This window comes from Ctenopharyngodon idella, chromosome 23, assembly GCF_019924925.1.
Source record: "Ctenopharyngodon idella isolate HZGC_01 chromosome 23, HZGC01, whole genome shotgun sequence".
Taxonomy (NCBI): Eukaryota; Metazoa; Chordata; class Actinopteri; order Cypriniformes; family Xenocyprididae; genus Ctenopharyngodon; species Ctenopharyngodon idella.
Window position 1 is genome coordinate 16321536 of NC_067242.1, and position 16401 is coordinate 16337936.

At 35.6% G+C, this 16401-nt stretch overlaps 2 protein-coding genes across 3 annotated transcripts; one reads left to right on the plus strand and one right to left on the minus strand.

Annotated features, from left to right (window-relative positions):
* Positions 1–213: 213 nt before the first annotated feature.
* On the minus strand, positions 214–9474 carry LOC127506230 (GTPase IMAP family member 7-like). Of its 2 annotated transcripts, XM_051882501.1 has the most exons (6): positions 9162–9474; positions 8812–8853; positions 7586–7627; positions 6655–7314; positions 3366–4037; positions 214–2902 (listed from the first exon to the last, which is right to left on the minus strand). In XM_051882501.1, exons 5-6 carry the CDS (start codon positions 3958–3960, stop codon positions 1839–1841), a joined length of 1659 nt encoding a protein of 552 aa, XP_051738461.1. In that variant the 5' UTR covers positions 3961–4037; positions 6655–7314; positions 7586–7627; positions 8812–8853; positions 9162–9474; the 3' UTR covers positions 214–1838. The 2 variants fall into 2 exon arrangements, with proteins under 2 accessions (XP_051738461.1, XP_051738462.1); XM_051882502.1 differs by lacking the exons at positions 3366–4037; positions 6655–7314; positions 7586–7627; positions 8812–8853; positions 9162–9474 and having other exon boundaries at positions 214–3306.
* A 1862-nt stretch (positions 9475–11336) lies between these two features.
* On the plus strand, positions 11337–16392 carry atp6v1ab (ATPase H+ transporting V1 subunit Ab). Its single transcript, XM_051882500.1, has 15 exons — positions 11337–11355; positions 11544–11636; positions 11861–11989; positions 12094–12308; positions 12549–12686; positions 12777–12928; positions 13613–13775; positions 13864–13972; positions 14052–14174; positions 14267–14381; positions 14555–14618; positions 14765–14968; positions 15088–15182; positions 15295–15466; positions 15749–16392. Exons 2-15 carry the CDS (start codon positions 11555–11557, stop codon positions 15839–15841), a joined length of 1854 nt encoding a protein of 617 aa, XP_051738460.1. The 5' UTR covers positions 11337–11355; positions 11544–11554; the 3' UTR covers positions 15842–16392.
* The last annotated feature ends 9 nt before the right edge of the window (positions 16393–16401 follow it).

Here is a 16401-nt window from a genome sequence, read left to right on the forward strand (position 1 = left end):
TAAAATATCTTTAAGAGAGATGAAGGTTAAGAGTGCACTGCGGTTTCATTTTGCAGATTAGTCACAGATTGAAAACTTTAAAGGTGACAAGTTGCAGTGTGTAACTAGCTTTAACATGACCTTATGGTACCTCCCTACAGTAGTGTAATTGTCTTCAGTGTGGTATTATTGTTTTCAAATACATGGTCAATAAAGTGGTCATAATATGACAGATTTACTGTTGAAAAATACAAGCTTTATTTTCTAATTAAAGCAGACAGAGTCATCCCAATATACATCAGCCTAGCCACAATGAAAGCATGCAAACTGCATAAAAGTAAAGTTGCTATTTTAAAATGTTACATGATCATGTTTATTGTTTCTGTGACAGCAATCAGGCTATATTTTACTTTTTGCAAGGCAGATTCAGAATCCAGCAGCACAGGTAAAAGTGTGAAAAATGCAGAATAAATGTATAATTTAAGAAGTATCTTTCATAATAGTATAGGATTTAGCTCTCTAAACATGTCTTGGTATTGTTTTAAATCAAATATATTATACACTCGTCAATTAATGCAAAATTAAACTATTAATTTTACTATTATCTCTATTAAAAATTGTTCTTGCAGGGTTTGGAAAGTGGGAGAAAATTGGAATTAAAGATGAGGTTTTCCAATGTAAGTATATAGGTATTAATTACATTTAGTAAATACTATATACATAAGAAACATGAAAACAAAAATGCGCCAACAACATAATTTCATAAAGAATAGTAATTTATGTAAAATTATATTCTCTGGTAATGTTATGGATGTGACTATACAACCTAGCAGAACCAAGTGTCTAGCATCCACAGGAAAAGATGGAATATCTATGTCCTACATCACATGATCAACTGCAATTGAGATTAATGTGAATGAGCTCTCTCCATGTATTAAAGACTTTCTTAGTTATATTAATACATTTCTTATTCGAGTCATTATACATTAAAAACTTGTTTTTTTAAAGGCGTTACTGAATTGTACATATTCCTTTCTTTTTCAGTTGTTCAATTTCTTTCTCTAATTCTGTTGTTTTTATATTTGTTTTTTCTTTGAAGTGACTATACAGTTCATCCAGTACTTTATATTCTTTTTGACAATCGTCAAGCTTGTCACGGAGCTCTTGAATGTGCAGATCTTTATTCTCTCTGAACTCATTAAATTCCTCTGCTTGCTTTCTGGCTTCATCTTCATGTTCCTTCTCTATATACTTAATTTTCTGTTCATATTCCTCTTTCATTTTATCACGCTCTTTTTTTTCTTTTTCTTTTCTCTCTTTCTCCTCTGTATCTCTTCTGCTGATCTCCTGCTCTTGCTCATGTTTAAGATCTTCTATCATTTTCCTCCATCTCTTTCTCTCTTCTTCTCTTCTCTTATCATCGTTTCGTTTAGTTCTCTCCCACTCTTCTTTTCTCTTCGTTCATAATGTTTTTTCATTTCTTCAAATTCTCTCTCTTTTCGCTCTCTCTCTCTTTTCTCTGCATCTCTCCACTGCTGTCTCTCCTCCTCTATCTTTTGTCTTTCTTCATCTCTTTCTCTTTGAAATTTTTTTCTTATTTTCTCCATTTCCTCTTCTTTTTCTCTCAATTGTTCCTCGTGTCTCTTTTTGCTTTCTGTCCTCTTCCTCTCGTTCTCTCATCTGTCTTTTCTTTTGCTCTTCCCATTCTCTCTGTTGTTGTTTAATGTTCTCTTGAATCTCCTTTTTGTCATTTTCATGCTCTTTTATTCTTCTTTGCCATCTCTGTCTCTCTTCCTCTTCCTCCCTAATCTTCTTTTGTTCCTCCAATTGTCTTCTTTCAGTTTCCTCTTGTTTCCTTTTTAATTGTTCAATGGCATGCTTTCGCTCTTCTTTGAGCTTTTTTTGATCTTGTTTATATTTCTCTTCTCTCTTTTTATCCTGCTCTCTTTTTCTTTTTGCTGTTTTTCATAGAGTGATCTCTGATTTTCCATCTCTCTCTGCATTGCTTCAATTTTTTGGTCATATTCATGTTTTTGTTGTTTTTCTTCATCTAAACGTCTCTTGTTCTCCTCCTCTTGTCTCTTCTGTTCTGTTTTTTCTTTTTCTTCATACTCTTTTCTGAGAGTCTCCTCTTTTTCTCTGAACTGAGTCTCCATTTTCATTTTTTCCTCATCTGCTTCTCTTTTCTCCTTCTCTAGTCTCTCCATCATGCTTTCCATTTCTGTTTGATACTTTGCCTGGATTTCTCTCTCTTTTTCTTTCAGTATTTCCTCCACTCTCTTTTTAATGGACATCTCTGCTTCTTCAAACATGCTGTTTGTGAAATACTGCCCCTTATTAGATTTTTTCACTTCTTCTATCATCTTAAAAAGCAGAGTAACTTGTGTGTGATCATCCTTTTCTCTGTTATTAAAAACCAAAAACCTGTTCCCACAGTCCCTGATCAATTTCTTGAGATCTGCACTTTTACTTTTCTCTACATATTGTTCTATTGTTTGATTTTTCAGGTCATCTCCTCTCGTGAAGAGAACAATGCTGAACTGTGCAGCATTTGGTCCAAAAATCTTCTTTATCAGATCCACAGTGTCTTTCTCCTCCTTTGTGAATCTTCCCACACTCAAGACAATAATGAAGACATGGGGTCCAGGTGCTGACAGTGAAACACATTTCACAATTTCCTCCTGCACTTGTTCATTTGACAGTGTGGTGTCAAAGAGACCTGGAGTATCAACAACAGCTACTGATTTACAATGAACTTCACCGACTCCTTTCATGCAGACAGTCGACACAGAATCTGAACTGGCTTCAGTGTGAAACTCTTCTCTCCCGAGGATGGTGTTTCCTGTTTCACTTTTTCCATTTCCAGTCTTTCCAATCATCACTATCCTTAAAGAGCCTGAATCTGTTGATGCATCTTCATCTCCTGAAAACAGCAATAGGCATAACAGACATTAGATAATTTTAGATAATAGACTAACAATAAGCTTCGAAAATAACTTCAGTCAAATTACATTCTTCATCACATTGCAATGAATAAGACACATATGTTTGAATTATAATCATACATAACATAATAAAAAAGTAATGGAAATGTAAAAAATGAAAACATAGATGGACTGCATAATCATTTTATTGTAGAAATTCTCAAAGAGAACTTTTCAAAATTAAACTATTTTTCCTATGTTTCTATGTTTTCTTATTGGTCAGATTTAGTGATAACTGTGATAACTGGAGTAGATGTCAACTTCGAAATTAGGTTAAAAAAGCAGGAGTGTAGTCATGATGTTCTGGGAAATCGTCTGAGAATAAAATGATAGTAAAGAAAGGTAAAACCATTTCAAAACACACACAAATGTTTTGAAGTATTTTTTTAAAAATTCACTCACCCTCTTGAATCTTCTGCTGCAACTCTTTGATTGTGCTCTTCATTTTACTCAGCTTTTCCTCTAGTTCATCCCTGACTCTCTTTTCTTGAGATTTTATGTACATCTGAAGTGAATAGGGTTTCTTTTTAAAGCTCTCTATACATTCCAACAGGTCAGAGATCTGTGTTCCTCTTCTATGTTCCTTCAACCCTATCACCTCGTACCAACACCCATAAAGATCGACAAACCTCTGAGATTCTTTGGATGTCACAAAATCTGTCGCATTTTTGTCATCAGTGAGATCTGTTGTGAAAAGAACAGAGAAGTGGTCTTTGGAGTAAAATATCTTATTGATCTTCTCCATTTCTTTTTTGTCTCCATCAGTAAGTAGACCAACAGGAATAATAAGGAAGAATTGATGAACTCCAGAATCACAGAGAGACACACACTGGAGAGTCTGGTCCATCACTTCCTCTTCTGAGAGCTGAGTGAGAGCTGGAAGCTCCACCACAGTGAGGTGCCGTCCGTGTATGTTCACCTCTTTCTTCACACACACTAAACTAGACTCTCTCTGACGTGTGGATGAAGATTCTTTTATTGTTTTCCCTCGTAACATTTTGGACACTGAGGTCTTGAGTTTTGTATCACTTCCACACAGCACAAAGTTAATTTTTCCTTTTCCAGGAACAGTTGCTGAAAATGAAAAACAGTATTTCATCTTTGGCTTCTTAAAACAACAACTTTCTTAACAACAACAACAAAAATATATTAGTGAAAAAATAGAAATTTCCAGTAAATTAAAAATGATATACTTTATATACTAAGTCAAAAGACACATATATATATAGCGTATGAGTAAAAACTTTTATGAGCTAGATAACAAAATCACTGTCCAAAGAGCACCACTTTTCACCAGGGTCGATATTGACCCTACCACTTTTTGAAACATCTTGCAGCATGGATGTACCTAATACACATGAAACATCTCCAGTTGACTAGCAAAGCATTCATTTAATTCGTTTGTTAAATAAGAAGTGATATGGCACTGGAATGTGTTGTTTTTGAAATCATGCTGAGCGTTTGATGATGTTGCTGCTGTTATCAGTGGCATGCAACTATGCTCTCTTGGCGCTCGTGCACAGTCCACACAGAAGAGCGCTTTATCACTGAACGGCGGTTTTAATGGGGGGGGATACTATACGAGGGTGGATTAGAACCCAGATTAGAACCTCACTAAAACGCTTAAAAGTTCTACCAGCAGACCATTAAGTCAGACAAGCATTTTACGTAATTCTGTGTATTTATTCACTGACGTGAAATTCACTCTTCGCCGGAACAAACAAACCATACAGGAGAGTTTATGAATTTAAATCGGTGAACTTAAAGGGTTAGTTCACCCAAAAATTAAAATTCTGTCATTAATTACTCACCCTCATGCCGTTTTACACCTGTAAGACCTTCGTTGGTCTTCGGAACACAAATTAAGATATTTTTGTTTAAATCCGATGGCTCCGTGAGGCCTACATAGGGAGCAATGACATTTCCTCTCTCATTAATGTACTAAAAACATATTTAAATCAGTTCATGTGAGTACAGTGGTTCAGTATTAATATTATAAAGCGACGAGAATATTTTTGGTGCGCCAAAAACAAAACAAAATAACGACTTATTTAGTGATGGCCGATTTCAAAACACTGCTTCACAAAGATTCGGAGCGTAATGAATCAGCGTGTCAAATCATGATTCGGATCGCGTGTCAAACCGCCAAACTGCTGAAATCACGTGACTTTGGCACTCCGACCTGCAGATTCGACATGCTGATTCATTACGCTCCGAAGCTTCATGAAGCAGTGTTTTGAAATCGGCCATCACTAAATAATTCGTTATTTTGTTTTTTTTGGCGCACCAAAAATATTCTCGTCGCTTTATAATATTAATATTGAACCACTGTACTCACATGAACTGATTTAAATATGTTTTTAGTACCTTTATAGATCTTGAGAGAGGAAATGTCATTGCTCCCTATGTAGGCCTCACGGAGCCATCGGATTTAAACACAAATATCTCAATTTGCGTCCCGAAGATGAACAAAGGTCTTACGGGTCTGGAACGCCATGAGCATGAGTAATAAATGACAGAATTTTCATTTTTGGGTGAACTAACCCTTTAAAAAATGGTGTGTACTGATGTTAATTCATGTTTATTACTAGTAGGAAGAGATGATCGGTTCATGTGCCGCTTAAACTGAAACGCAGCGATCTGTCACAACACATTAATGAGCCACAAAACGGTATTTATTGTTTGAGTTTCTTTAAAAAATTACAAATTTGATAGCTGCGACTTTGTTTCATACCAAAAGTAACCTGCTCTGTCTTGTCTGTCAACGTGTTGTCAGTCCTCTTTGCTCCACGAGAGCATGATGTGTGGCGCGAGAGCGCCATGGCTTGTCTGACAAAGCAACAGTAACTAAAGGGGGGCGGGTCTATGCGAAAGGTCAATTTCGGGACTAACAATATAGTGTATTGGTAGTTGTAAGTTACGTTAAACATGACTTTATGTTGACAAATTAATCTCATTGTACTATTTAAACTGATTTCCCTACATTGTAATGTTATTATTTTCTGTATTCTGTAGCCACTTGTTAGCAACCGCCTTTTTCAAGACACATAACAACTTAAAAAATCACGAGTGGGGTAATACTGATGTATTTTATGTCGTAGAATAAAACGTGAAACTGTCTTGAGCTTGCGTTCACCACAGACCTTATTTCAGCCATTTAACCAAAATCCCATTCAAAAAACCCATTGACTTTGGGGCGATGGAACCGGAAGTACTAAAATGCTAATTCACTTTCGCGTTTTGGCCTACAAAGTGATGACACAAAGTGATTGTTCGATCTTAGGGAATGCATGTGTTCACAAAGTGTACATGCACTATAAATCACTAAGGGTAGGTTTAAGGTTGGAGTAGGTGTAGTCGTTAATAAAAAAATTAGTTTTGCTAAATGGAAATAGGACAAATGGCGGGTAAGGGACCGTGTAAAAAGTCCACACATTGCATTTAAATGAACACTCATTTTGATTGGTAACGAAGGTCATACGTCATTTCACTACGACAGACACTGTCATTATTTTTATGCCAGCTAGAGGGCGCATGACTTTAAAACGTAAATATAGGTCGTAATAAGGTGCTTGAAAAAACGACCTATAGGGTTAAGCCAGACACATAAAAACAGAGAAATTTTCAAATTAAGCCTTTTGTATATAAATAAAAACTGTCAAAGAATTTTAAAAGTAATCCTGAAACTCACATCTTCCTCCACCTTTTCCCTCCTCCTTTTCCGCTTCCTCTCTGGCTGAATCCTCAGATGTGCTCTGCTTTTTTTCCACTGATGTTCCGTCTTCTGCATCATCAAATATCTCACATTTGAGAAACTCTTCATATTCTTCCTTTATCTTCTCTACTATTTGAATTATCTTAGAGCAGAATCCTGAATCTTTTTTTTTATCAAACTGAACATGTCCCCCTCCACATTCATTTATTAATTGTTTTACATCATTATTTATTAAAGTTAGCTGGGAGCTCAGTTCCTCAATAGTTAGCACGATTGTATGTGTAATCGCTTTCTCATGAAATTGTTTCAACACATATTTTATTCTCCCAATGTTGTCCTCACTTAAGTCATCATGATGCTGCAGTATGAGTATGATCGCATGAGGTCCTGGATCAGATAGACACACACACTCTCTCACTCCCTGAGTGACCTGACGCTGTGAGAGATCTGGCTATAGTAGGTGAGGAGAGCTGATGATAGTGATGATTCTGTCCTTCACTTGGCTTCTACTCTTGATGAGCTGATGTACATCAGGTGGAGATGCTGTTCCACTCTCATCTATTCCTAGGATAAAGTTTCTAACTCTGTTGTTTGCTGATTTATTTTTTCCCAGCAGAACAATCCTCAACTCACTCACTAGAACACACACAGAGAAGGCAATGACAATCCATCACTTTCAATCAAATATTCAACAACAATGTGCAGAAAGTAGTAATGTCAGAATTAAAACATTTAAAAAATGAATGATGTGGTTTAGTATTTACATTAGCCTGTATTAGAAACTGATAAAAGACTTTTGTAGCTATATGTAATAACTGAATCAATTCACAACCAGATGTCACATGTTTATAATAGGTCTACTTATGTAGCCTAATAACAAATGATTTAATTAATAATTTTGACTTACTGTTCGGATGGTCACCACTAAGACTTCGTTTCTTTTTGCTCTCTGCATATAAAACAAATGTGTTTGCAAAACGCACAACCCTCAACCTTTTTCTATTTAACGAATTCATTGAGTAGGCTAACGTTACATAGGCTAGTACATAATTACCAGGACTTTGACAGATTATGATTAACAAACAAGAACTTACAAATTCGTTGGCTGAAATGAGAGATGTTATTAAGAAAGATGTACACTACCTGTCAAAAGTTTGGAAACATTACTATTTTTAATGTTTTTGAACGGAGTCTCTTATGCTCATTAAGGCTGCATTTATTTCATAATAAATACAGAAAAAACAATAATATTGTGAAATATTATTACAATTTAAAATTATGGCTTTCTATTTTAATATAGTTTAAAATAATTTATTTCTGTGATGCAAATCTGAATTTTCAGCATCATTACTCCAGTCTTCAGTGTCACATGATCCTGCAGAAATCATTCTAATATGCTGATTTGATACTCAGTTATTATCAATGTTGAAAACAGTTGTGTTGCTTAATATTTTTTTTGGAACCTGTGATACTTTTTTCAGGATTCATTGATGAATAAAAGGTTAAAAAAACAGCATTTATTCAAAATATAAATCTTTTTTAACAATATAAATCTTTACTATCATTTTTATCAATTTAACACATCCGTGCTGAATAAAAGTATTAATTTCTTTCAAAAAAAAAAAAAAAAAGAAAGAAAAAAAATGACTGACCCCAAACTTTTGAACGGTAGTGTATATTGTTACAAAATATTTCTATTTTAAATAAATGCTGATATTTTTTTAACTTTTTATTCATCAAAGAATCCTAAAAAAGTATCACAGGTTATAAAATAATATTAAGCAGCACAACTGTTTCCAACATTGATAATAAATAAGCTTATTAGAATGATTTATGAAGGATCATGTGACACTGAAGACTGGAGTAATGATGCTGACAATTCAGTTCTGCATCACAGAAATAAATTATATTTTAAAGTATATTAAAATAGAAAACCATAATTTTAAATCGTAATAATATTTCACAATATCATTGTTTTTTCTGTATTTATTATGAAATAAATGCAGCCTTAATAAGCATAAGAGACTTCGTTCAAAAACATTAAAAATAGTAATGTTTCCAAACTTTTGACAGGTAGTGTAGTAAAAAGCATAAATTAAAGTTTGTGTTTCTTTTTGTAATGACGAGACTTACGAGTAAACTCTCTTTCTCCGCTTCTTGCTTTCCGTGTGAGATCTAGACAAAACCAACCAGACCATAAAGTAAACACACAAAAATGCCAAGCACAGCTAAATTGAAACTCTTCAACTCTTTACGGATTTTGGTCAATTACATCCACTTTGAGAAAATATCAGTTTATATGGCCGAGGGCCGCGTATTCTTTCTTGACACACACATTTCAGACGTAATATAACTTACATAATATAATATACATATAACATACCTTAAACGTAGTATAATATATAGTATTTTTATAGGCTATATGTCGAAAATAGAAACAGTTTGATGACTAACTTATTTAGTTTATTAAATGTACTTTTTACCCATTATCGAGGTTGCTTCGTCGACACAACATTCAGGTCTTCAAATTGAAAATGAATTAGGCGATGTGTGCGCGGATTATAATCAGGTGGAGAACACACTGGCCCCCTACGGACGGACCAATAGAAACGGTTGCGTTAGTAACGTCGACCCAATAATACACAAGTGTCCGTCTTACAGTCAGTGCCCAAATAAACACATTTTAATTTAACTTAAAACACTGTCATGTCTTGCTTAAACACTATTATTTTACTAGTTAATAAGGCTATTTTATCGTATGACGAAAAGAGTGGATCTGTTGGGGGAAATGTATCATTCATAAGCTATCAATCGTTTACACTGATTAGGTTTAAATGTGTTAAAATGCTTTGCACATTTAAAAATCAAATATTTAAATATTTTAGATTTATTGTGCATAGGTCATTTATAGGGTAGCCTATACAGACCTTGAACCGCAAACCTCTGCAGAACGAACTATGGTATAAAAATATGTACATTGTATATAATGATGGGTTAGCCTAAGTTTTATTATATAGTTAGCTTAAAAAACAACATTACCAAGAGTTAGGGGAAATCAATGACTAATATTTCCTGCACAGTAGGGGGCGATAATGAATTTATGGCGCGCGCTGTTCAGTCTGCCGAGGGAGAACTGGCTGTGACGTCAGCCCTCGACTGAATTAAATCAGCTGACTTTCTTGTTCCTCACGGCTCATCTCACCGTAGGATCTGGACACAAGACCGTCTCATTACCTGAGGTATTTACTCATTTTTGAGGTGATAGTCATATCATGTCTATTAAAAGAAATGTACCTGTTAAATTAAACAAGCAGAAAATATGATTATAATAATTAATTATTCCCAGATCTCCAATTCTGTTGATTTATTATTTAATAATAATCATGTAACAGCTTATTTTACTGTTGTGTACACTGTGTCCTGTGTTGTACCCTTCGCCTTTCCATGAAGCTCATATTATCTTGTTACATGCTTATTTCCCCCTGCAGCACTGAATAGCACAGTTGGATGCTAAACAAATAGCTGGAGAATTTTAATATTTCATCTATATAATGATTTTTAAGTAATTACGACCACACGAGATGAACGATTTTGTCGAGCTTTAAATGATCGGAAACAAACAAACAAAAAAAAAACCTACATTAGATTTTCAGCAAAGGTCAAATTTAGCAACAACATCGTGATCATGTGATCATGCAGCATCTCTTCGCACTTCGCAGCTCGATCTCTAGTGCAAAATCAGTAGCCTACAGTCGTGCAAATCAAACCCGCTACAATCATTAAAACATCTTATATATATATATATATATATATATATATATATAAATTATTATTATTATTATTATTATTATTATTATTATTATTATAGATTATATAGATTATTGTATTTGGGGTGTGAGTGTGACATTTTATGCCCAAATATATTGTGTAGGTAGGCTGCTCACTAGGCTCTGAGACACAATCACTGTCAGTTGTTTTCCATTTAACAACAGCATGCTAGGTTTGCAGACCACGTGTCCTTAAAGAATTTCAATGTACTGACATTTTATTTTTTTTTCTTCACGTGTTTTTTTTCTTCAAAAGTCTGCCATGTCTGTTTCCTTTCCTATTTATTATGCAAGTCATTGCTAAAATTCATGGGTGCCCCTTCATTGCAGGGAAAATATGTGCTGTGAATACTGCATAGAATACCAAATGAACCATTAATCCCCAGTTATACCAGATGTCATAGGAGCATCATGTGATTATACATTCACAAAAACCCAGACGTTAGACTGGTTCCTCTTGAAGCTTTTAATAAGAAATTTAGAAGAAATGAAATAAGGTGTCAGTGCCATGTAATGTTTTACCCACCATTTGGGGTGTTTATTTGGTTTAATTTGTTTGGTTTATTTTGTTTAGTTGGTTCTCACGTGTTTGTTCAGAGTTTCTCATAAATTGCCACTACAAAACAGTTTTTCCAGATTTGCTCAACTATTTTCCTCACTTCCTCACATAGTTTCTTTTTTGTTACAGTCAGTGTCATGTGCCTTGGTCATGTGACAGTGTTCCATGGCAGTCCCACATAAAATGTTGTAAAATATATGTACTTGTTAGACAACTTGTAGTACTGGATAACAGAACTGCTGCAAATTATTCTTATGTAAATGCATAAAAGAAAAAATCTAACAGGAAAAAGTAAGATATTAAACACATTTAGATATTCAGCAGATTATATAAATCTACCTGTACATTAATATATAAAATAAATAAATCACAATATTCATATAAGAAGCGTAGTAATAAGTGCAGAAAGAAAGCCAGATAGTAGTGTCTATTATGAGACTATTTATTTATGTTTTCATTTTTATATATTTTCGTGTCAGACTCATTCAAAATGGATTTCTCCAAGCTACCCAAGATCCAAGATGAGGAACGGGAGGGAGAATTTGGATATGTGCATGGTGTATCTGGACCTGGTTAGTAGAAATTAACATGTATTAATATGATTTTTATTTTATTTATATTGTTAGTATATCACCTGATTTTTTTTTTTTTTTTTAATTTTTTTTATTGATGTGTATTATTTTGTTTTACTTGGATTATTATGCAACCAGAGCTTTTAAAACCTAGCTTTTGTTGAACCTTATTTCACTGTCCACAAGTCATTTCAAAGGTTCCTGACTCCCTGATTGTGTTGTAGTGGTGACGGCCTCTAGTATGGCAGGAGCTGCCATGTACGAGCTGGTGCGAGTGGGTCACTGTGAGCTTGTGGGCGAGATCATTAGGCTGGAGGGTGACATGGCCACCATTCAGGTCTATGAAGAGACATGTATCCTATTCTTACCTTAGTACAGGACATACTTCCTACGGTTTCTGTTATGCAGTGTGTAAAATCTATTAAATAGTACTGTAGTTTTCCTGAGCCTTCATCAGCTGGTGTTTCCGTTGGTGACCCTGTCCTGCGCACAGGAAAACCTCTCTCTGTGGAGTTAGGACCAGGAATCATGGGCTCAATCTTTGATGGTATTCAGCGTCCCCTCAAAGACATCAATGACCTCACTCAAAGTATCTACATTCCCAGAGGAGTCAACATTGGTGCCCTTAACCGTGATCTGAAATGGGAGTTCACTCCATCCAAGAGCTTGCGTGTAAGTGAATGATTTGTTTTAAGTTATGGTACTGAATTATGGAGGCATCACAACATTACGATGTGCAATATGAAAAACAAATGTACTTTACTAACATTATTAGTGGAACTCAAAAAATAATTGTAGCAATAATCAAAAATGTATGATATGACCACTTTAAAAGTGCTCCAACAAAGAAAGGTGAAGGTGTAAGGTGATCAATCAAATCAAATGTGTGAATGATTTCTGTGTCCATCACAGGTTGGCAGTCACATAACAGGAGGTGATATCTATGGTATGGTGTTTGAAAACTCTCTCATTAAACACAAAATAATGTTACCGCCGAAAAGCAGAGGAACTGTCTCTTATGTGGCTCCACCTGGAAACTATGATGTCTCGGTGAGTCTAGTAACAGGTTGAATTTGTGAAGAACAGTAAAATGTGAATTATTTGGATATGGAAGTCATTGTGCATGTGTCTGTTTGTCAGGATGTGGTGTTGGAGTTGGAGTTTGAGGGGGTGAAAGAGAAGTTCACCATGGTGCAGGTGTGGCCCGTGCGTCAGGTCAGGCCTGTCACTGAGAAGCTCCCTGCGAATCACCCTCTGCTGACTGGTCAGCGAGTTTTGGATGCCCTTTTTCCGTGAGTCATGTCGTGTAAAATATTTAAATAATAAGCTTTACTATTTCCATGGTAATTCCAGAAGTAATTTTCCACAATAATAGGCTCAATTTTCACATGACAAATAATGGACAAATGATGGATTTCTAAAGCATGATTTTTCATAATAATTGAAGACTTTTCATAAATGTCAATCAACAGAAATGGGAGTGGTTTATGGAAGCTTGTTACCACCACTGAATAAAAAAGATAATTGCGACTTTTTATCTCACAATTCTGACTGTTTTTCTCAGGATTGCGAGATATAAACTCGCAATTGCGAGTTATAAAGTCCCATTTTGAGGAAAAAAGATCTATTTTGAAGGTCTGATCAATTCTGACTTTATAAACACACAATTGCGACTTTATATCACACAATTCTGACTTTATAACTCGCGATTCTGACTTTATATCTCGCAATTATGACTATATATATATAATGCAATTCTGACTTTATTTCTCGCAATTGCGAGTTTATATCACACACTTCTGACTTTATAACACACAACTGTGAGTGAACAAAAAGTCTAATACCACTAATTCCATAGTGGTTAAATAATTGGTTTAAATAGTTATGAAAAAAATAAGTAAATACAGAATAAGTTTGGTAGTGTAAATGTCTGGCAGTTCAACAGATCTTTTAGTTTTTACTGTTTAATTTAACAGGTGTGTGCAGGGAGGAACCACAGCCATCCCTGGTGCTTTCGGTTGTGGTAAAACTGTGATCTCTCAGTCCCTGTCTAAGTACTCCAACAGTGATGTCATCATCTACGTGGGCTGCGGAGAACGTGGTAATGAAATGTCTGAAGTACTCCGAGATTTCCCTGAGGTAAGTAGCATCAGCTATTATTGAACCAATGGCGCATAAACTGTAATAGAAGGTTCAGTAGGGTGATTGACAGTTCTCTTTCCTATAGCTGACCATGGAGGTGGATGGTAAGGTGGAGAGCATCATGAAGAGAACGGGCTTGGTTGCCAACACATCCAACATGCCCGTGGCTGCCAGAGAAGCTTCTATTTACACAGGTTTGTTGAACATTTGATATAGAAATAACTAAAACTAGCAGCTGTGTTGTCATCCTTAATGGCTGTTTATTCCATCCAGGAATCACTCTGTCTGAGTATTTCAGAGACATGGGCTACAATGTGAGCATGATGGCTGACTCCACCTCTCGATGGGCAGAGGCTCTGAGGGAGATCTCTGGTCGTCTGGCTGAGATGCCTGCTGGTACGTGTGCTGTGACCATCTTGGCCCCCACGGCAAATATTATAAACTATAAAATATGAACTAAATTTGTATTTGTGTGCTCGCATTCACAGATAGCGGTTATCCTGCCTATCTCGGAGCACGTCTGGCCTCATTTTATGAGCGTGCCGGCCGAGTTAAATGTCTTGGTAACCCAGAGAGAGAGGGCAGTGTGAGCATTGTGGGAGCGTAAGTGGATCTATTGCTTTTTCTTCAGATGTCATTTGCTTTTTTGCTTTAGTAAAGGTTTTTATTTTTCTTCTATATTTGATATATTTTTAATAAATCGTACAACATATGACTGTTGTTACTGTTAATGGGCGCCGTCTGCTGGCTCAGTGAAGCTTTTGTTTTAATTGCAGTGTGTCTCCCCCTGGTGGAGATTTCTCAGATCCTGTGACTTCTGCTACGCTTGGTATTGTACAAGTAAGTGTAGATTTAGGATTTTCTTCTCATTGCTGTCTTAACACACTTCGTTATGGCAAAAAACAAACTTTTTGTTTTTTTCTTCTAGAGGTAAACAGTCTTTTTTTTTTTTTTTTTTTTCTTTTTTTTTTTCTTCTGTCTTTCAGGTGTTTTGGGGTCTGGATAAAAAACTGGCTCAGAGAAAGCACTTCCCCTCAGTGAACTGGCTCATTAGTTACAGTAAGTACACAAGAGCTCTGGACGAGTACTACGACAAGCACTTCCCTGAATTTGTGCCACTGCGTACCAAAGCCAAAGAGATCCTGCAAGAAGAAGAGGACTTGGCTGAGATTGTGCAGCTTGTGGGGAAGGTGAGTTTGTGGGTTCATGCATGTTTACTGTTTGTACACATCACTTATACTTAACTGATTTTGTAGTATTAATATGGGTATTCTTCAGTCAGTGTTGCAACACGTTATTTATATTTTAGGCATCATTGGCTGAAACGGATAAGATCACACTGGAAGTTGCCAAATTGATCAAGGATGATTTCCTGCAGCAAAATGGATACACGCCTTACGACAGGTAGTGAACACATGCTTGCAATGTGTATAAGCTGATGGTTATTCGGCTTTGTCACATTCGGGTGAACGGGATAGTGTGGAAGTGGAACTAAAACATTCAATTTCATTTTCAGGTTCTGTCCGTTTTATAAGACAGTGGGTATCTTGTCCAACATGATTGCGTTCTATGATATGGCACGTCATGCCGTAGAGACCACTGCACAGAGCGACAATAAGATCACCTGGTCCATGATCCGGGAGCACATGGGAGAAATTCTCTACAGGATCAGTTCCATGAAATTTAAGGTACAGGATGTAAACACTGATTGTGTTTTGAGTCTTCCATGATAAAATAAATCATGCCTTAATGCCTTATCTAAATAGTCTGTACCACTTGATTTATTAGAACTTCAATCATCTTGGTTTGTCAATAGTTTGGTTCCTCTTTTATGCAGATTATTCACAAGCATCAAATTTAATCACACTTTCTTTCAAGTTTCTTTCTATTTGTCATTTATTTTAGTTTAAAAATTTGTCATATTCCATTTTCAAGATATATTTTTTTTAAAGTCTATAACTGCATTTCAGGACCCTGTGAAAGAGGGTGAGGAGAAGATCAAAGCTGAGTATGCCCAGCTCCATGAAGACATGCAGAACTCCTTCCGCACACTGGAAGAATAAGAGTCTTGTCCTAGCCATCTTTCTCAGGGCAGGGCAGCAGAAACCACCAGTCCCCCCACCCCATACTCCCAACGCACCCACAGTCAGAGTCTCTTTTCTCTGTCTAATACATTCCACTGCTTTATGTTCATCTTGTGGTGTGATAGATGCTCTAGTGTTCTTTAGGTGTTTCCTAATACCTTTGTTTGTGTGTGCATTTGTGTATGTGCAAACTGTATTTTCCTCTTCACATCCTCTGCTCTGCCCCAGGTCTTCTTTATATTTATCATCCTCTCCATAGATATAGATGTTATTAAATAATTTGATGTAATTATTGTTCTATTCTATTTTTATCTGTACAGAAGATTGAAAGACATGACTTCAGAGGTTCACTATATTTACAGCTGGTATATTTACAGTTTTAATGGTTTACAAAATTTGGTATGGCTGTTTATTGCAGTATTGTCCTGTATATTTCTTTGAGGATGCAGTACACTTCCTCTTCATTGCTCACATGAAAATGTGTTTGAGTCCTGGAAGAATATAAATAAATATTAATGAATTTACAAGTATTATCTTTT